This window comes from Fukomys damarensis, unplaced genomic scaffold, assembly GCF_012274545.1.
Source record: "Fukomys damarensis isolate Sample0158 unplaced genomic scaffold, DMR_v1.0_HiC HiC_scaffold_18, whole genome shotgun sequence".
NCBI lineage: Eukaryota > Metazoa > Chordata > Mammalia > Rodentia > Bathyergidae > Fukomys > Fukomys damarensis.
Window position 1 is genome coordinate 2,284,129 of NW_022900930.1, and position 21,857 is coordinate 2,305,985.

At 39.8% G+C, this 21,857-nt stretch overlaps 1 protein-coding gene across 3 annotated transcripts in view; it reads left to right on the top strand.

The window, feature by feature from the left end:
* Zmat4 (zinc finger matrin-type 4) overlaps nt 1-21,857 on the top strand; it is a 437,748-nt gene that overhangs the window by 322,074 nt on the left and 93,817 nt on the right. For all 3 annotated transcript variants that reach the window (XM_033765352.1, XM_033765353.1, XM_010617137.2), the window contains exon 6: nt 7,064-7,160. In XM_033765352.1, the coding sequence (XP_033621243.1) occupies nt 7,064-7,160 (97 nt within the window). The remainder of the gene's footprint in view (nt 1-7,063; nt 7,161-21,857) is intronic.

The following is a 21,857-nucleotide window of genomic DNA, read 5'->3' on the forward strand; positions in this document are numbered from 1 at the left end:
AAAAAAAAAAAAAAAAAAAAAATCTGCTCTCAGGAAAGATTAATATCAGTCTGATCTCTTATTAAGCCTGATAAAAGTTTATAACAAACCCAAATTACCAGAACCAACGAGTGGATATCAATATATATTCCATAGGCACTTTATAGGGACAGTGAAAGAATATTCTGAACAGTTCCGTGGCAGAGGCATCTTTCACATACATAAGACACAACATTTGAGTCTTAGCAATACTGGAAATGAAATGGCATTGTTAGCCTTTCTCTTCTTTGTAAAATCCTGCCCATTATTTTACCATTTACTACAACATTGGCTGTCATGTTTCCAAGATGATCATCATCAGCTAATGTCCTCTTGAGTTTAATGAGAGTTGTGGTCACAACTGGGTGCTGAAACTTATCAAATGCTTTCTTCTGCTTCTATTTATATTTTCTTCTTCCTCTGTTTTCCAAGAGTTTATGCAGAATTAGTATGTGATCTCATCATATTTGATGGGATTACCCAGTGAAATCCTTTGGGTTTAGTTAAATCTTTCTTTTTAGGAAAGGTATGACAATGAATTTAATTCTTTTAATAGCTATTCTGACTTTCTGTTCCATCTGATTTTAGCTTCCAGTAAGTTGGATTTTAAAGGCATCTATCTGTCCATTTTTGTATATGCCGTGAGGTTTATTTGAATGTGAAATTGCTCACGAAATTCTTTCATTGTCCTTTAAAAATGTCTGTAGAATATATATTAATATCCATTATTTGGTTTTGGTCATTTGTGTTTTTAACAAGCTTCCACCAGGCTTACTAAGAGGTGACACTTTTATTAATCTTTTCTAAGAAGCAGTATTTAGTTCTGTTAGTTTTATCTGTGGTTTGTTTTTTATTTCATTGATTTCTTCTCCTAATTATTTTCTTCCTCCTTCCTGACTTAGGTTAAGTTTGCTTGTCTTATTTTACTTCTTAGGGCAATACTCATCGATTTGTTTGTTTGTTTGTTTTTTGAGACACAGTCTCACTTCCTAGTCCAGGCTGGCCCTGAATTTGTTAGTAGCCAAGAATGGACTTGAATTCTTCAGCCTCCTGAATGTTAGGATTATATATGTGTACCACTATGCCTGGCTTGACCATTGATTTTAAGCCTTTCTTTGAGTCTACTGTAAAATTTTAACTTGCTTTCTAAAAATTGCTTTAACCCAAAATTTTTCATATGTTACATTTTCCTTATTATTCAGTTCAAAATATTTTACATTTACATTTGGATTTTTTTTTATCATGAGCTATTTAGAAATGTTTTAGGTCTTTGATAACTCTCCTTGCTTTTTATTTCTGACTTAATTCAATTGTAGTCAAATATCATAAGTGTTTGAAAATTTTAAGACTTTTTCATGGCTCATTAACCTGCATTTTAACTTGGTTTCCTTCATACATACACTTGAAAAATTTATGTTTTCCACAGTTATCGAGTGTAGTGTCTTATAAGTACCGTTAATACAAAATGGTACTTTTGGTCAGAGTTTTAAAATTATACTGATTTTTTGTCCTATTTTTCTGACAAGTACTGATTAAGAGCTCCTATTATTGTGGTCTTAAGTATTTCTTCATTTAGTTTTTTGTCAAAATTTACCCCTCTTGCCCTTTGTTCTTACCCTTTGTAATTTGGACTTCTGTTCTCCTGAGAAATTCTCTTCTCATAAAATATCCTCTACAACTCTGGTGAAATATCTTGTTATGAGATCTATCTTATCTAATATTAATAGAAGCAATTCCACTGTGTTTATGTATTGTCTTTGTGGTGCAATTTGTTCTGTGCTATACTTTCAACATATAGCTATTCAGAGCACATATTTTGAATTCAGTGTGTATTTGGATCTTGCTTTTTGTAAACCAGACTAATAATTTCAGTATTTTGAAAGTTTAATCTATTCACATGTATGTAATTATTAATCTGATTAAATTTAGCTTAACCATTTTGCTACTTGTTGTATTTGTTTTCTATTTTTCTGTTCCTCCTTTCCTACTTTGTTATGGGCTGATCAAATACTACTTACCATTCCACTTTATGTTAGCTCTCTGTTTTTATCATTGTATTTGTTTAGTAGTTATTCTAAGGGATTATACTGAATTATCAGCATCCTTAAATTATCACTATTTGGAATTACCATTGTTTCATTTCATGTAAAATATAATGATTTCTCAGTAGTCTTGTTCTACTAAATCTCATTCTTCTGTTTTTGTTATTGTATATGTTACATATATATATACATTATAAACAATGTAATACACAATACAGTGTTATAATTTTGTTTTACATGCAGTCTTCAAATAAATTAAGAGAAAATTTAAAAGATTCATTCCGTATATCAGTCATCTCTGGTGTTCTTGATCTTTTCTGCAGATCTGAATTTACAACTGGTTCTTTGTTTTTTCACTCTGTAGAACTTTGTACAGCACTTCTGTAGTATAAGCTGCTGGCAGACTTATTTTCTTTGGCTGGGGAATGTTCTTGGTCTACTTTCACTTTTGCGTGATGTTTGTGCTGGATGTAGAATTCCAGGTGGACGAGGCTTTTTTAAAACTTGTATTACATTTTTCTTTGCCCACCACCTCTTATGCCTTGAATGCACCAGTCTCATCTCCACCTCTAACCCTATGTGCTTGCCATTCATCCCCTTGAGAACACTTTCCCCCCAGACCTCCATGTCACATGCCAATTATCATCTTTTATTTTATTTTAGACACTCCAGAAAACTCTGTTGGCCAAAGAAGACCACTCCTCTTCTTGTTTCCTCTCTCATTATCCTTCTCACTTCTGGCACAACACTTTCTCAGCCTTTGTTTATTGTTTCTTGTCTTTCTCTTTGTCCAGCTCCATAAGAAAATGTGCTCTGTCTTGATCTTGCCTATGTCTTTAGCATTCAGCAAAATACCTGGCACCATAATAAAAGCTCAATAATGACTCCCTAGTGTAGAATGTAGGCGACTGAAACCATAGGGACTTCTAGCTTTGCTAGACTTGACAAGACACTTTGAGTAGTTGCATTCTGGTAAACTCTCCAGAACCATCTGTTTTCTAAATGCTGTCCTAGGAAATATAAATACAAAAGCAGTGCATCATCGAGAAGCTTTTCTGGATCTCCTGAGCTAGCTTAGCCTCTACTGCTTGTTCCTGCAAGGTCTCCTTCCCTTTACCATGGTCCCTGCTGTGGTTCCCTGTGTACTTTCTGCTTCTGGCCATGTTTTCTCTCTTCATCTGATCTGTCTGCCAGCTCCTTACAGACAGGGCAATTCTGCATATTTGGCAATTTTGCAGAAATAACCTTTAAACCTGAAAAGGTCTTAGGATACCTTCAATATGTTATTGTGCTAAAAATGAACAGAATAAGAAAATTAGCCTTTTAGGCTTAATAATAAGATTCTCTAGTTCCCTAAGGAAAAGGGAGCCATATAATTCCAAACTAATTAGGATTTCAACTGAGCATTAATGATCCACCAAGTTTCCATCAAGAACACTGTGTCTTGTGAGGGGAGGTATCCCCTGCCTCTTCTCTGCCTTTTTTCTTGTTTACATCATGGTCTTTCTAGTTTATGATCCTGTAGTTTGCATCACAATCAACTGCCAAGTATTTTCTACCCACGCCTGGCTGCAGAGCAGGAGAACCATTACAGAAAAACAACAGATCAGAATATTTTTAAGATTTGTTGGTGTTCTTAAAAGTGCTCCTTTTTAAACATAAATATGTATGCGTATTGTCAAACTTAACCTCCATTTGTTATAAAGAGATCTTCTGTTATTCTGTAGTCTGAAGCGGACTCCTATAAACAGTATTTACCGTTTATTATGACAAGATTGATGGAGAACTCTGGAGAGAGTAATGCCTAAAGCTGGTTTTCATATTTTGATTCATGCATAAAAGAGCAGAAAGGATCAGCCCTGCGTAGGCATCCAGACAACTCCCACCTCCGTGTTGGCTGTGATAACTTACAGCCTCTGGATGTGGGGACCATGGTGATCTCTCTGAATCATGCACACCTGTGAAACAGAAAGGCAATGCAGGCACAGGTTTTTCCTTATGGAATAGCTCTCATCCTTTTTATCTTTTATTTTTTTCATTTTTAAGACTAAGTATTCTTCTGACATGTTCCAGTTCTCCCGGAGGACATTGGTTGATTATGAAGGAGAGTACTTTTTAGAGCGTGGGCATTTCATGGGGGTGGGGTTATGGTCTGAAATGTCTCCATTTCCAGGCTCCATGCCAAATCCACAGAATCAGAACCTCCACGAGGCCAGCCTGGGCATCTGCATGACCGCGTGGTTGCTGGAGGTCCATCTACTCGCTAAAGCCTGAAGGCTCAGTAATTCCTCAAGTGAATACAGAGATTCAATAATTTTTGGCTTCACATTTGAACTGGTAAACTGTGCCTGGGAAGTTGCAATTTCATTGTTGCTTCTTTTTACTTCCATTATTAAATTTATCGTGTGTGTGTGTGTGTGTGTGTATGTGTCCGTGTGTGCGTGTGTGCGTGTGCGCGCACACACATTGGAATGAAACTCTAGTCCTCACTCCTGTTAAGTAAATGTGCCCCCCCATTCTGTTAGATGGACTCTTATGGAAACTAGGCATGTCAGTATCCACGTATGTGGTTTAAACAAAACCGAAAGTGTTCCTCCTCATACTGACAGCCCTGCTTCCGTGTGCTGTTTCAGTAGGCTTCTCTGAAATGTGAATCAGGCCATCACAGTGTGAGAGTCTCCAGGAAGCTCTGTTTTTGCTCATGATGAGGACATAAAAGCAAGTTTGGTTACACTGTAACATTCCATAAGCAGGACCCATTGGGCTTAACAAAGGAAGCTTTTCTTGTCCTCCTTGCTTCACTGAAATGGAGTCCGTGGAGCTCATATTTTCCTACCCCTGGGATAAAAGTCACGTGTGTCATGAATTTTCACTTTCAAGTAGTAAAGTCGTTTACTCATTCATAGACAGCAAAAAGTCTCCATTTCCTCCACTAATGTATCCAAGTTAGAGCAATCTATTTAAAATATCGCCCAAATTTTCAAACATTTGTCGCTGTCTGGTCCAGCACAGTTTTTATTGGGGATGCTTGCTTGCCATGGGAAGGAGATGGTGGTAGATTTCTCTCCTTTACTCTGTCTGGAGCTGTGCTCGTCTTCTGGGACCTTTGCTCTTCTTACTTTTACTCTAAGTTGCTTCTGGTTCCTCCAGGGCTGAGGGATGCGAGGTGGAAGGTTAGAAAGCTTTGGGAAATGAGAATTCACATGAAAGTTACTGCACAGAGCTAGCATGGCCACTGCTGCGTGGGCAGAGGTTGCAACCTGACCCTCTGCCCCCCCCACCCCCAACCTTGTACTTTGGTGTTTTTGCTGGAGACTTGCAATCGCTTAGTATAGGCTAAGAATCTCATCTGAGGTGCTTAAAGATGCCCAACTGAGTACTGCCAGCATCTGGATACAGAGGTTTCTTTTTATTAAAATATTAACTCATATTAGCTGTATCTCTGGGTGGGATTCACTGTGACATCCTCTGGGATTTCTTTGTCTCAACTTCAGTTGGCCCCCTTGGGTAGTACCTGAGACATCACCAAATCAGCAGCTCTCATGCTTGATATATGCAGTCTAGGGAGAACTCTTACGTCTCGTTGTTCTGACAAGCTCTGAGAACTCTGCTACATCGTGTCCTTTGCTGTCAGAAGTTCTCACAAGCCACAGTCTCTGGGCCTTTGGGTCTTGCAGGTGGCGGCAGAGTTCAGCACACTGAGAGAGGCCTGGCGTTCAACAGGAGACTCTCACAGATGTCATATTTCACCCAGCCACCATCACGAAGCACTATAAGGAAAACAAAGCCTATAAAAGTCCAATAATTTGTCTAAAGTTATCCACGTAGCAAGTTGCAAAGCTCTTCCAACCAGTGTACATTATTTCCTTCTTAGAAAAACAGATAATTTTCCTCAAGGAAGGAAAACACTACATACTCATTAGAAAGAGATGCGACCGCTATTTGATATCCTGGCTTTTACAATGGTGAGACTAGAATTTCTTGGCAAAACTAGTAACAGCCACTCTCACTTGGCAGACATGTTCATAGATCTTATTCTCTCTGTTACTGCAGCAAAGTTGTGGTACGTGTAAGCATGTCTTGGTCTTGTAGATGAGGAAACGGGGAGCCAGCAGAGGTGATGTGACTTTCTCTGGGTCGTACAGCCAGGATGATGGATCTGAGTAATAAAGCCAACGTTTAAGATGGTGACTGGCCTTTCTTTTCTCTGTAAGAGGAAGGAGCATCCTGGCTGAAGAGCTATGTTCCTCTGTGTGTCTCTGCGCTGTGAAAAATGTTTGAAGTTATTTGGTCAAAGCTGCTTCGTTACACATGTCTGTCTGTAGATCGGTCAATAATGTGAAAGGCTCCAGATTTTTACTCAGCTCCTGAGGAGCACAGAGCATCTTAGTCGTCTTGGATTCCCTGTGTTGGTTCTGAGTTATACTATCTTAATGAATTAATGAAATGAAAAACTAGGTGAATGTATGGCTATTCTTTTAAAGTCTCTGACAGAGAGTAAGACTTCATATGAAACATACTGATGTCTTACCCTTCTCCTTGTGTTTACACCATATAAGATAATCCTAGAAGAAGCCCCTATATAAATAATGTCTAAAGTTGTGCCTCCAATTCTGCTGTGGGAGGAGGCGGGAGAGGAATCAGAATAGATGTTCCAAATTTCAATGTAGAGGTGACAGCCAGCTAAGTCTGTGTGCCTTAGGGAAAAGGTAGTAAAGCTTCTTTGAGTTATAAAATATCCACAAACACTTAGCTTTGATTCAACACCAAATGATCTCATAATTTCAGACATGGTAAATGGAGCAGGCTGCTCCCCTCTCATGCAGCTCACGTTTCTGCTGGGGGTCTCACTGGCAGGGGTCCGGAAGCTGGGTGACGTGTGGTTGGTGGGGTGCATCGGAAGGCCCCTTGTTCTCTGCCCTTAACCTGGAGAATGTGCTAGAATGCAGGCAGGCTGCTGATGAGGAAAGTGGCTAACCAGTCTGTCTGTCTGTTGTCCACAGGTCTGAGGCGCACTTACAGATGTACCATCTGCAGTGTCTCCTTAAACTCTATAGAACAGTACCATGCCCACCTGAAAGGATCCAAACACCAGACCAAGTAGGTACTTTATGTTCTCAGGCCTCAGTCCTTCGCTGTGGGGTTGTATGCAAATGACTAAAAGCCAACCATGATTCCATCCTCCAAAGTTCCCTCTATGTTTATGTTTCTTAAGCCTCCAGAATCTGCCTAGCATCACTGAAGAATGGTGTCTCCCTTTTTTGGCACAAATGATGGCAGTTTAGTTGCTTTCGTGTTTTTCCAATATAATTAGGCACACGTTTATGATCATGAGGAGGCTTTTAGATCTGCAGTCTGTGTTTAAATAAGCAGTGTTACTGCTTTTGTGGGGAGTCCCTGATTTTGCTGCAGTTAAATTCTATGAATTCTTCTACTACTTTCTTTCTCTGGATGAATATTGTCAATTGTTATCAAAATTTAATGAATCCCCTGGCATGAATGACTAAGTCAGTTATATGCATAGCTGTGGGCAAGTAAATGGAAGCTCATTCTATTTTTTTCCCAAAGATCCTCATGATTTTAAACTGTAAACGGCTAGCCAAACATCACTTCACCTACATAACAAAAGCAAAGGATGGTCTCGAAAAGATGTAATGTTCCCGGATGTGATTGTTGCTATTTCTCTAATATTCATGAAAAGAACCATTTAACAGATTTGACTGTACCTGGGTCTCATGAACATGCTTTTATCCAACATGTGGAGTGTCCACTGCGTGTCAGAATTGAACTTGTGCACTGGGGAAGAAAAGATGAGGAGCTGTGGTTCTTCCTCTCTGGCAGTCCCCCCACCCACTGGCTAGGGCAGCAGCCCCGGGAAGGGAAGGGTTGTTGCCTGGTTGCCTGGTGCACCCATGGCCTGAGAAAAGGGCAGGAGCAATGCAGGGGCCCGAAGCCAAGGCTGAGCCCGTGAGGTGAGGTCGAAGCTGAACTGCGCACGACACTGTCCCTGGTGCCTGGCGTGGCGCTTGACGCACGGCAGGGGCCTGCTGTAGAAACACTGATGGGCTGAACGTGTGATTCCAAATCCTAAGTAACCATTTTCCAGGCAGTCAAATGAAGAGGAAAATTTCAGTCAAGAAAACTGCTTTGTTAAGATGCACTCCAGGGGGGGAAATTTAAATCTACGGTTACTTTCTGACTCTGTTTTCATCTCAGTGTTGTCCTGTCTTATGACTCAAAGTAACTTCATGGCTTCCTTTACTCTGATCTACCCCAGGGGATATTTATCAATATAATTCCTTAAAAGAAGATTTTCCCTGATTTGATGTAGAAAATCCAGAACACTTGCATTGTTGGATTCTGCACCCCTCAATCTGATTTCACCATCTCTCTAATAATAGCGCATATGAAGCTCTCCATACATTCTAGTTATGCACACACAGCTACAGTAAATTATGATCTTTTGGGAGGATATATCCATTGTTTTTAAAAAATAGGGAAAAAGAAAGCTGGAGTTAAGTGGCGTAAGTTTTAGAAATAGTACGCCTGGCTTCAGGAAGTTGTCTGTCTCTCTATGCATATAAAATTTCAAGTACTAGCGTCTGCACTAGGTATTTTCATATCTGTTATTTAATCCTCACAGCTACATTTAAAATGAATAGGATTAACTTCGTCATCTTACATGAGAAATACCAAGACTCTGAAAGGTTAAGTGAGGCACCCAGCATCACACTGACAAACAGTAGCAGAGCCAGGACCCCCAGCAGGGTTTGACTTCCTCTTCACTTGCTCGGAGTTGCTCAGTTACCTCATGTAGGCTTAGAACAAGAAGAGCCGGTAGAGGCCTTTGGAAAAGGACACCATTCCCCAAAGCCGTTCTTTTTTTTTTTTTTTGGTATCAGGGATTGAACTCAGGACCTTGCGCTTGCAAGGCAGGTGGCACAGCCACTGAGCTAAATCCCCGGCCCAGCTAAATCACCCCCCATTTAAGCCATTCTTAAACACAGGAGCTTTCTGGAGGGGGGTCACCTGTGCTGGGTGATCTGCTCAGAGATGGACTCTGCCGCCTTCTTGCTCAGAGAAGTAGGAAAAATGTGATCAGATCACTGTCTCCCACCTCCTGTTCCCTTTGCCTGCATTTTTAACTTGGATGTTGTATGTGTTTATGTGTGTGTTTGTGAGAGAGAGGGAGGTTGTTCAGATCTTTTGCCTGTTAATAATAAAAATTGGGTTGCTTTCTCAAAAAATAATAAATGTTCCTAATTTTCATAAAGCCCAGTTCATCAATCTGTTCTTTCATAGCTAATGTTATTACAGTGCTATTTAAGAATTTTCTGCCCAAGCCAAGGTCATGAAGATTATCTGCTTTGTTACTACCTATGTGGTATGTCATTTTTCCTTACAAATATAGGTCTTTGACCCATCCAGTGTTCATTTTAATGCATAGTAGGAGGGAGAAGTCAAATTTTAGGTTTTTTTTTTCTTCCTCAGTGTGACTACCAATTGACCTAGTATTGCTTACTGAAAAGGTCATTGCATCGAGCCTTCTTTTGTATCTCACATATTTTACATGTATGGGTTTGTGTATCTGGCCTCTATGTTCTCTGTTATAGTATTCTCTCTCCCTCTCTCTCTCTCCCTCTCTCTCTCCCTCCCTCTCTCTCTCTCTCTCTCCTCTCTCTCTCTCCCTCTCTCCCCCTCTCTCTCTCTCCTTCTCTCTCTCTTGCTCTCTCTCACCAGGGACTGAAACCAGCCCTCTATATTTTTATTTATTTTGAGACAGTACATCACAAAGTTGCAAAGTTGCATAGACTGGGGTTCAACTTGCAATTCTCCTGCCTCAGCCTCCCAGGTATCTGAGAATACAGGGCTGCACCACTACTCCTTTTATTTGCTTTCTTTATCCTAATATCACATTCTTTTATTTCCTATAGATTTTCAGTGTTAATAACAGAGAGTCTTAATGTTCTATACTCCAAACTTGATATAGTCTCTCTCATTTTATTCTCAATGTCTGTAGGTATTTTCTATTCTTGAGATTATTTCTTCTGCCTGCTTTTTGTTTTTGTTTGTTTTGAGACAGGGTCTCACTGTGTAGTTCAGGATGGCCTTGAACTCAATACATAGCCCAGGTTGGCCTCAAACTCGAAGTAGCCCTCCTGCCTCAGCCTCCCAAAGGTTAGGATCTCCTCCTTGTTTTGATCAGTTATAATGGAAGTTTATTAGTCTTTGTAACAAATGAAATTTGGGAGTTGTTGATGTTGCATATTTTTATGCCATTTATTTTTTTTCCTCTTTTAGTCCTTTCATATTTGCAGTGTCTTCTTGGCTTCTTAATGTCAAATCATCAGTTATTAACTTTTCAGCCTTTCTTTTTCTCTAATATATGCATTTCAGGCCCTAAACGCTCCTCCAACTCTTCATCCGCTGCATTCCACTAGTTATATTGTGTTGTACCACATGGTATGTTCATATTTCAGCATCCTTACTAATTTTTACTGTGGGTTGTTCTTATACTCACAGCTATGTAGAAGTATTTTGCTGAGCATCCAACATTTGCGGATTTGTCGTTGTGCATATTTTTGGGATTAATTTCTACCTGAACTCCACTGTGTGCAGAGGACATACTCTGAGTGACTTCACTCCTTTGGGATATGTGAGGAATTGCTGTGGTCAGTGTGGGTAACAGTTCATGTACACTGGAAAAAAATAGCTTTGCTTGTCCGTAGTAGTGTAGCAAACTGTCCTACATACTAATTAGGTCAAGTTTCCTAATGTTCCCATCCGATGTGGCCTTACTTAGTTTCTGTCGTCTTGCTTTACTGGTGAGAAACCGAGGTTGTTACAAATCTCCAGTCAAAATTGTGGATTTGCCCATATATCCTTTTAATTCTTTAACTGTGATATGCATATGTAAATCTATATTTAAAGATATGTAAATAAAAATCGATATATATATATATAAAGATATAGTATTAGATGCTTCTAAATTTAGGTTTTAAAATTCATTCTTTTTTTTCTTTTTTTTTTTTTTTTTTATTTTTTTTTTTTGTACTGGGAGTCAAACTGAGGACCTCGTGCTTGTGAGGGCAGGTGGTGGAACCACTGAGCTAAATAACTGGCTTAAAATTCATTCTTCTTGAACTGGCCCTTTCATCACCTGTGATATGAAGTATTTTTCTTTGTTCCTGGAAGTATTCCTTTGCTTAACCTCTGTTCCTTCTGATATCAGCATATACCACATCAGCTACACTTGCTCTCCCACACTTTCAAGTGTTCAAGTATTTTCCCTTTAAATTGAATAATATCCATATTTTACTTTGTTCTTAATTGGAAAGTTAATTGATATCAATTACATAGCTAAAAATGAAAGTTGGCAAAATGTACTAAACCATCCTGTTCTGACTGATGAAATTAGCATAAGTAGATGTCACTAATTTTCTGGTTTTAGATTTATGCTTGGTAAGACCATCTAAAGACTTAAATTGTGTGATACAAAGAACACTGAGTTGTGAGTCAGGAGGTTTTGTCCCTAGCTTTGCCTCCGGGTGCCTTTGGACAGGGACGGCTTCCCTTCCTGGAGATGTAAGGAGGGAGGACCAGGTGGCGCATGTGAGCCCGCTCTGTTCCCTGCCTGGCATCCTGAGGCTCTTCTCCATGGGTCCTAAATACAGGCTCCCACCTTGGCTAGCACTAGTTCCCAGACAGCCTGGCTTGTGACTCATGCGGCTTGTAGTAGGTGACCCAGATTGATTAAGGTCTCCCCGACATTCATGTCTGCTCAGAACGTCAGAATGCCGCCTTGATGTAAATTGGGTCTTCTTATAAATGTCAGTCAGCACTAGAAAGGAAACATGCTGGATCTAGGGCAAGCTTGGATGTAAAGTCTGGCATCTTTATAGAGGAAATGAAAGGGGAGGAGGCCATCTGCAGATGGAGACAGGTGGATCTGGAAGAGTCAGGGATTCTCCTGAGAGGGTTTGGAGGGAGTGGGACCCTGCGACACTTGGATTTCAGACTCCCGGCCTCTGGAACTTGCACTTCTTCCTCTGTGAGAGAATACATTTTTGTTGTTTGAAGACACCCTATTTGTGGTGAATTTTAATAGAGCTGTAAGAAATTAATATAGTGTGGAATCTATATGCCTTGTCTTACAAGGAAGCTTTCAATCCCTTTCCCCGAGGCGGAGGCCACTTGGCTCTGGAGGGAAGCCCGTGGTGATGGTAACGAGGCCCCTCTAACAGCTGCGTAGAGGCCCTGAGTGCACTGAGCTACGTCTAGACCACTGCAACAAAGAAGGCTTTTAAAATGCTGCATCTCAGATGCACAGCATCCCTGCGACCAACCAGATATTTCATTGCCATTTTGTAGGTTTGAAAATTGAATCTCAAATAAATTAAAGGGCTTATCTGAGACCTTACAAATAATTGGTTGGCAGAGCCAAGTGTGGAAGCCAAGTTATCGGCCCATCATTATTGTTGAACTATTACTTGATGACACGATTATCTGCGTACTGTTCCTGCTAGGAGTAGTGACACAAGCACAGGCTTTTTATTTATTTATTTATTTGGCAAAAGTCATAAACAGCACGATGGCAGTCGATTTCTCTCCATTGTTGAATAGCAGGAAAAATATTCACTATCTAATGAGTTAAAGATTTAGAAATGCAAATGCTCACACTGACATATAAAGAAATAGCCTATTAGTAGATTTTTCAGGGCTTCCAAGGGATCTAGTCTGCCAATTAGTACAAATGATTCAAATGAAATTTAAATGAACAGGAGTACGTACCATAGACCAATGAACAATTCTCCCTTAATGTACTAGAATTTGTGCTTGGGGAATACCCCAGACCTCAGGACATTATATTATATAATGTAAAAAAATAAAATCTGTCATTACTTACTCAGATACTACAGTGAATTGGAAATGAGACACAAGTGTCTAGGAAAATAAATCAGACTGACCAATAATTAGTCATGATTTCTAACTTTGCTTCTTCCTTTGAGAGGAGCACTAAAATGTTGATATCCATTGGTTTTTTCTATGGTTTTCCCTAACTGGTATGAAATCTGTGACAAAGGTCTCATATTATTCACTTTATCCTGACATTCACCTATTGCTGAAGTGTTTGAAGAGATCTTCAGATGAATTTTCAGGCGTGGACTATATTTGGTTTAGATCCTTTAGAATTTAGTTCCTACATCCAGCATGCCAGTGAGTTGTCTGAAAGGTGCACAATGATAAATCAAACAGTTTTGCAAGATATGCCAACCCTAAATTATTTTCTATATTTAATGAAAAATAAAAACAGCTTAAAAGTCCAAGGAGAGGCTCTCCTTGAAAACAAGCAAACAAACAAAATTATGTATGTACTTCTTCAGAGGCTAAAAATACAGCTAATGGTTATGGAATTAGCAATGTTAACCAATAATTATGATGACCAAAGGGCCTAGAACTTTGGTATTAAGCTTTTTTGATAAAAAGCTTTTCTTTTATAAAAAAAGATGGGGTTGTGCATGTGTACATAGGAGGTATGACAGAAATACATGGCAAATTTTTAAATTTTAAAAACGTATCACAGTAGAGCACACATTACTATCAATCCCCTCAAACTACCCCTGGCCACTTCAGACACTCGTATCATCCTATCATTCTTGCCACTTTTGGAAGCACTTCTAAAAGTCTTTTGCAAATGTCTTTTAGAAGGCATTGCAAAAATACAGTGAATGCTGCTAGTAGTGCTATCCCAGAGGATAGCCAGTGCATAAAAGCATTAAAATGTTCCACATCACTGGTCATTCGAGAGATGCAGATGAAAACAACACTGAGATTCCACCTCACCCCACAAAGAATGGCTGCTATCACGAAATCACACAATAACAAATGTTGGCGCAGTTGTGGGGAGAAAGGAGCCCTTCTCCATTGTTGGTGGGAGTGCAGACTGGTGCAACCATTGTGGAAATCAATATGGAGATACCTCAAAGAGCTTGGACTGGAGGTTCCATTTGACCCAGTCATCCCTCTGCTGGGTATCTTTCCAAAAGAATTAATAGAATCATATCACAGTGATGTATGCTCACCTATGTTTATAGCGGCACAGTTTGTAATAGCTAAAACTTGGAAACAGCCCATTTGTCCATCAGTTGGAAACTGGTAAAGATGTGGTTTTTCTATAAAATGGAATATTACTAAGCCACAAAGAATGAGAAATTAGAGTCATTCATAGGAAAATGGATACATATTGAGGTTGTACTCCTAAGTGAAATAAATAAGTCACAGATGTGTAAATACCAAATAGTTTCTCTGGTGTGAATAAACTATAATAGTACATAAGATCGTGATGATATAATTGACAATGTGAAATAGGAAGAAAGGGGCTAAAGGTGTAGGGAAAGTGGGAAGGGTAGGGGAAAGGGAATAAGGGAAAATAAAAATATGAGAAAATGAAAAAATGGAAACGAAATGTTTGTAAAGGTGGAGGGAGGAGGGGAAGGGAGGGCAGGGACAAGGGGAAAAAATGAGAACCAAGACCTGACATGTAAAGGTACAAGATCTCAATAGTGAATGTAACTGTACTGTCTACCTAAAATAATAAACTCATGAGGACAAAAAAATATATAAATAAAGTGTTCCCTCATCCAACTTATTCACCAGGTCTGACAAGCTGTGACTTCAGACCCTTTCTCAAAGTCACAATGACCATAAAAGGTAAGCATTTTGTCACGTTAGAGCATTAAGGCAGCCAAGGAAGGTTAGCTAAAGACATTCAAGAAAGAGAATGTATAGAACTGCTTCAGAAAGTGACGGAAATGATGGAAAAAGTATTCAAGCGAGGGAGAACGTTTTGAAGGGGATTAATGACAATGTGTCCTTTACTTTAATAATGCTTTTTTTTTTGAATGGAAATAGAACTCAGGACCTTAAGCTTGCAAGGCAGGCACAGTGCCATGCAGCTAAATCCCTAGCCCCTGTAATAATGCTTTTAATTAAACATTCACTGTATTTTTAGATTCCACCTCTGATATGAATATGTACACATACGTCATTAGTAAAATTTTGAGATTAAGGAACAGGGTTTAAGAAAGTATTGAAAACAGAACTTTTCCCAGAGTGTAAGCTATAATTCACGTGGAGAGGCTCCATACAGAGAGCAAAGCCTCTGCCCCACTTTAAGATTCTGGCTGTACAAAGTAACTCCTCCCAGAAGGTAGGGCCTGTGTAACCACATCCTTCCCTCCAGGGGCTCTCTCAGATGGTGTTAGATAACGTGCTTGTTATAATAGCAGGTGCAATGGGGCCTGCAGGCCAAAGTCTGTTTTCTACTCAGCACCAACTTTGTTTGACAGAGTATTCAAGTTGCCCATTGTCATAGACTTTCTCTTCAGTGAGAGTGGTCTCAGATAAATAAAATAGAATCCAACTTCTCTATCAGAAGCAACAGGAACATGCAAAGAAAACAATTTCAGAGATATTGGGGGGAAAACTGTCTACCTATTTATGGTATGAATACATTGGCAATTTTAGCTTTATTTTTCCTAAGGTTCACTTGCATTCTTTTGCTATATATGCCATACCTAGGGATACATTCTGATTACAGTATGTGCCTGGATTAGGTCTTTTGCAGACTCGAAAAGAACTAAATGGGGAATGCTTTCCATTTTTTATATTATTTCTAGAAGTACAGATGGCATCTCATATTCGTTAGCTCACTAATCCCTCCCCCTTTTGCTCATGCAAAACTTGTAATCATTATTTCTCTTGCCTGAAGTGTGCGTGAGTCATGGCTGCCTCCAGAATGGGTCTGAGTGATCATACAGTGTCTCAGAATTAATTCTGCACCCCACTGAATATCTCTCCTGCTTCTGTGCTGCTGCTTCATGTAGTAACCTGGAATCAGGGACCAGAGGGTGCAGAGCCGTTACCTGACTTGGTTCAGAGGCATGAGTATGCATCAGGAAAGGAAAGAACCAGAAAAATCATGGACAGGTACATGGCCAGAGGCCCAGTGTCCACTGTACTTGCTGCACTCTGCATGGCTGGAAACAGCTTTAAGAGTTATTCTGAAATAAATTTATTGAAGTGAAACTTCTATGCAGTAAAATGTGCAACTTGTAAATATGCCATTTGATAGATTTTGACACTGCTGTATGTCATGTAACTACCACATCAATCAAGATACAAAACATGTCATGGCCCCTGAAGGCTCTCCTAACACCTTTCTGGTCAAAACTTCACTGTCACCCTAGCCAAACATTTTCCGATTCCTATAACCATAGCTTAATTTTATCTGTTCCAGAATTTAATGGAATAATACAGTATGTGTTCTTTTTGCCTGGCTCCTTTCAGTCACCACGTTTCTGCGATTTGTTCGCACTGTTTCATGTATCAATGGTTCTTTCTTCCTTCTGTGGGTTTCAACAAAAATGACCTCTTGCTGAGCTTCAATATTTTCCTTTGAAATATGGCAGGTAGAATGTGGGGTAGTCAAGATGCTTGTCAGTTCCAGCATTCTCTAATTTTATGACATGAACGTTTAGTTTCTTTAGCTTTTGAATATTTTGTGGCTAACAGATTAGCTATTAAATATTTTTTTCTATAGTGTTGATTTCTCCACTGCTGAGTGGCTCAAAAGCTGACCAACCCTCCACTTGATTCCAGATAAGGAGTGACAGAGGCCTGTTTGCCCTGTCCTTGAAATATAAGACCAGGGAGCTCTTCGGTTGGGTGTGATTTGGGACAGAGGAGAAGAAGCTAGTTGTACAGACAGGAAATAGAGAAAGGAGCTCATTTCAGCTTTCTTCTGTGTTGCACATGCAGAGCACACACTGCGCTCGCTTGTCAGGTGAACAGGGGTGGCTACGACAAAGGCAGGAAAGCCCCCCACCTGGCTGATGTGTACACATTCTGGGTCTTCTCGAAGTTATCATAATTTCTTCTGAAGCACTTCATGCAAATATGTGTACTTCATTATGTGTTCATAAAGATTAAATATTTGAGACATAAATGTTAACCAGCCTGATTTGAACCTTACATACTATATACGTGTATCAGATTTTTACACTATACTCCATGAACTTGTGTAGTTAAAATAACCAATGGAAAGTAGAATGTGCCCACTGTTAATGATCTTTAGTTGTCAGTGACTTTTACAAAAGCTTCTGTAGAATAGTGAGCTGGGCCAGCATTTCTCTAACTTCTTAATTTATCATGGAGCACAGAATGTCAGGAGATGTAATTAAATCAATGAAGAACACCACTTTGGTTCATTATATTCACATAGGGAAAAGGGGTAGGGGAAAAAAGCATTCCCTGGACTGTGGTGCTGGATCTGCTGCTCTCTCTCACCTCTCTGGACTGGAGAAGAGATGAGGGGTCTTCTGTGGTCAGGAGTTTCACCAGGTGGATGGGTCGGGGTGTGAGTGATTAGAAAAGTCAGCCCTTTGTCAACATTTCATTATGTTGCACAACCGAATCTCCTGGGTGCTGACTGTGTTCGGGACATTTAAACAGACCCTGGGAGCAACACAGAGAAATGGTGCCTTTCAACAACTTTGTAATCTAGGAAGATACAACAATTAGGTAATTAAAATTAAATTCAAGGAAAGACACAAAGGCACAAAAGAAGCACAAGATACTGTGGAATTCAGAGGAAGAAGCAATCACATGGGGTTGGAGCCAGCAGGAAGGTGACAGTGGATGTGTGCAGTGCTGGGAGCGAGGCTGGGGGTGCTCGCCCCTCTCCTCCTGTGTGGGCATCCGCACAAGTGCCTTGAGGCTTCATCTCCATATATGTGAAATAAGATTTTAAAATAAAAGTGACAATGGTGAGCACTGAATTTTAAGAAAACATAAATTTCAAAAAATACTTAGCTGCTTTGGTGGTGCTTTACATAAATTTTTTGAGAAGTATTTATTTTTATTGTATAGTAATTAATTAACCTTTGAAATGTGCCTCGAAGAATGGGTGAGTGTTGAGATAAACCCTAAATACTTCTTGCCCTAGACTGTGCAGTTGTCCAGAATTCTTCATTCTTCTAAACATTCTTTGTATCTACTTTCTTGCCCAGGCGTAGGGCTGCTGGATTCTAACCAAGATGTTTCAACCTCTCCCACCACAGAACATCCACTGACTTCTTCAGGCTGAGCACCATAAAGGGTGTTCTGTGAAAGGACTCCTGAGACACTCTCATTCTGAGTTTTTATGGCTTTTGCTCCTTTGATACAACAGGTGCAATGTGCTCTTCCGCCCTGCACTCGGAAAGACCATGTTCTGATTGTCCTCTTATGGGATCCCTTCCACCCCATTTCTTCCTCAGCTCTTTGGTGGTCAGTTTTATGTTGTGAAACAGCTGAGATTAGCACACTATTCTCCAGACACCTTAGATTATAAACCTTGCAAGTAAATACAATAAATTGAACTGTAACCCTAAAATCAACCCCTTTACTTTGTGAGATTCCCTAGGTAGAATTTGACTAAATGAAGCTCACTTTCTGCACTTGCATTTGACTCTTAACAAATGCATCCTCTTTCTACTTAAGGGATTTTTATATTATTGCTCATACTTGATTCTGCCTAATTGCAATGTTAACTGATAAAATTGAACCAAGCCATAGCAATTGACAAATCCTATATTTTCCAGAATTGGAAGATGGGGGGGGTGTAAAAGATCTCTTTGAATGAATTAAATACCACTTTTAAGTGTTAATTACAGTTGTTATAATTTAGTGATAAACACTTTGAATTTTTTTTCACTTCTTTGGGTTACCATTATCTAAACCATTCTGTACTGTATTAAGGAAAGCCTGGTATAATCAGAATCTGGACCTTAGTCGGAGCATAAATTAATAAAAACATCATTTCAGTTGTATTTGTTACCCTCAATAGTCCTTAACAGCAAATAGGAAATGTGTATCCTTTTCTATAGCTTCTGAAGTTATAGAAACAGCTCAGAATATTTCATATTGAGTAGTCAAATACAAATCAGATTCTAAATGTTGGTGATACTTCAGAATTGTATCCACACCTCTGCTTTCCATAGAGGGATCTGTCTTTTCTCCTCCTTACATAAGTGCCCTTCCTTCTAACGACACCCTACAGGGTACCATGTGCACTTGACTCTTTGATTTCTAAAAACATCACCACTGAACTTGTTTCTGTTCTAACAAAAAGATCTTATAAATGCTTTAAATAGATACATTTCAGAACTCTGATTTTATTTCCTTAATAATGGAAAATATTCAGATAATAGATTCAGTTTTCTGACCTCTCTCCAGTGCTCAATACAAGAAACTTACTGGATGGCTTAGCTTTTCATGGGCAGGTAGATAGCTCACTGAATTAGAATCTAGTAGTCCTCGAACGTCTGTGTCCCAGTGGACGCTTTGAGTCTCTGTGTAGGTGGGTCTGGCTGGGTGTTCGGGAGTTTCTCATTTTAAATGTGGCTTGTGGTCAGCATAAGTCCTATTCAAGGAGACGGAGTAGGGGGGAAGTTTCAGAGTTTTCATTAGCCTCCATACCAGAAGGTTTGCAAGACAATCATACAGTTTTCTATTTCTTCGTCCTGGAACCAGATGTCATAATTTTGGAATTCTGTGTCTTTTAGGAATCCAGAAGGTAAAATTGTGATTCCCATCAAAAGCAGTGCTCAGGACTAAGTATAATCTGAAAATAGTTATCACAGCCAAGAAATGTGCTGCCATTGTATTAGTTGTCTTTTCATCACTGGAACAAAATACCACACACACACACACAAACACACACACACACGCACACATGCACACACACACATCTAAAAGGAGGGAAAGTTTATTTTGTCTCACACCATAGTTTTTGGGCTTTAAGATAGAAACATCATGGGAGAAGAACATGTTTAAGGAAAGCTGTTTATCTTTTGACAGCCAGGAAGCAGAGAGAGAGAGAGAGAGAGAGAGAGAGAGAGAGAGAGAGAGACAGGGAGGGAGGGAGAAAGAAAGAGAGAAAGCAAGAAAGAGCCACGGGTCTCATGACAAGAGGTGCCTCTCAAAGCCCAGCCACCCACCTTGTTCCCTTCCATCCCACCTCCCTGCGAGCTCATTGAGTTATGAAGTTGGCCATGGGTTAATCTGCCGGTCCAGGCACCTCTCTGAGCATCTCCTCTGCTGGACACTTTGTATTTAAAACAGAAAATCCAGCATCCATTATTCCCACTCGAAGGTAACAGGAATGAAATAGGACTATGAAACGAGATGAAGTGAAGAAATGAGACACCTTGACGGGAAAACACAAACACAAGCAAAATATCTCTCAGTGGTTTTCATTCAGTATACACATTGGAAAAGGGCTCTCATGTGAAACTGGGTAGTAAATAACTAACTAGTCAGACTTCTGGAGCAGTAAGTGGTATTTCTACAGTGAATGCAGAGAGGTCACGTCTGTGGGTGTGATTGGGTCCGCTTGTGATGTGGAGATTTTCATTGAGACAGGATGTCGTAGAAAAGGAACACCAGAACCTTCATTGATTGGATCAATAATTTAGTAAATATTAAGTGACCCAGTGTTACTAGGTTCTAAGTCATTTAGTAGAAAATGAGAAATCAATAAGTTGTACTTCTGGCTTTAAAGTGCTCGTATGACTTTCTGTGTCTAAGCACTGACACTTTATGAGGCCAGAGAAGAACCCCCCAATCCTGGGTCCAGTGCGGCTGTAGAAGGAGGTCCTGGTGACCGCGCAGAGTGCATTTGGTCTCAGAGCTTCCTGGACAGTTGTTGGGGCCATGCAGCTGGATGACCGAGTGTCAGCGTGGAATCCCTCTGCACCCATCCCTGAGAGTGTCGGTCTAACGCTTAGCACTGAGAGGAGCTCAAATTTGGGCTGGGAATCAGGGAAAGAATGGAGAAAGGATGTTACGTGTGAGTCGGGTATTGGCATCAAAGCAGCTGTTGTGTTTCATTGCTTGGTCAGTCATAGGAGCTCTGACTTCAAAGGCCTTACCCAAAGGAAAGAACTTGCTGCACTCCTGAATTCCTATTTCCTGGGTCCCCTTTGAAAGCTTTCATTACTTATGTATGAGGATTTAAATCTTGTAACGCTTAATAGGGTACTTCATTGCTGTTAAATGAGGGGAGAAACCAGCAGTGAATCTTACATTAAGGATAAATGGCATTTGTGATCAAAGAATGATGGCATTTACCTGTCCAGCTTCTGCTGAAAGTCTCTTTAATTATTCTTTCTTTCTTCATGCTTATAAAACTTTCTCTGGTGTTCAGGAACTGATAGCAAATGAATATAATCTTGTTGTTCTAAGTGGATTTTTTTTCTGTACTGTATTTGCGGGTGGTTTGTCTTTTAATATCGAAGTAGAGCATTCCTCCATCTTTTGACTGAAGCATCACGTCCTGTGCCCACAATGAATGTTCAACAACGAATAGGCTTTCTTTTCTCAAGTGTTTAATTAGGGTAGAGGCCAAACACACTGTGACTGACTCAAGTCAGTGAATGTCATTAATACCATTCCAAAATGTTCTCTGCTAATTGTGAGTAACTGCTCCCTTCCCATGAGAGGATGCAACAGGATGTCACAGTAAACCTGCCTTAAAATGATTTCAAGGAATCACTTTCTACTTTCAAAGCTATGCCTTTCCCCCTACACATCTCCTAGGTAATTGTCAATTTTTTTCCATAGAGAAAATGTTTGCTTTTTGTATTCTTTCCTATAGAGTCCCAGGCAGGCATAATTACAAAGTGAGATCTTACCTCTGGGAAATTTAGGTAGGAAGGGCCTGAGGTAGAAATATGAAGTATGCCATGGAATGGA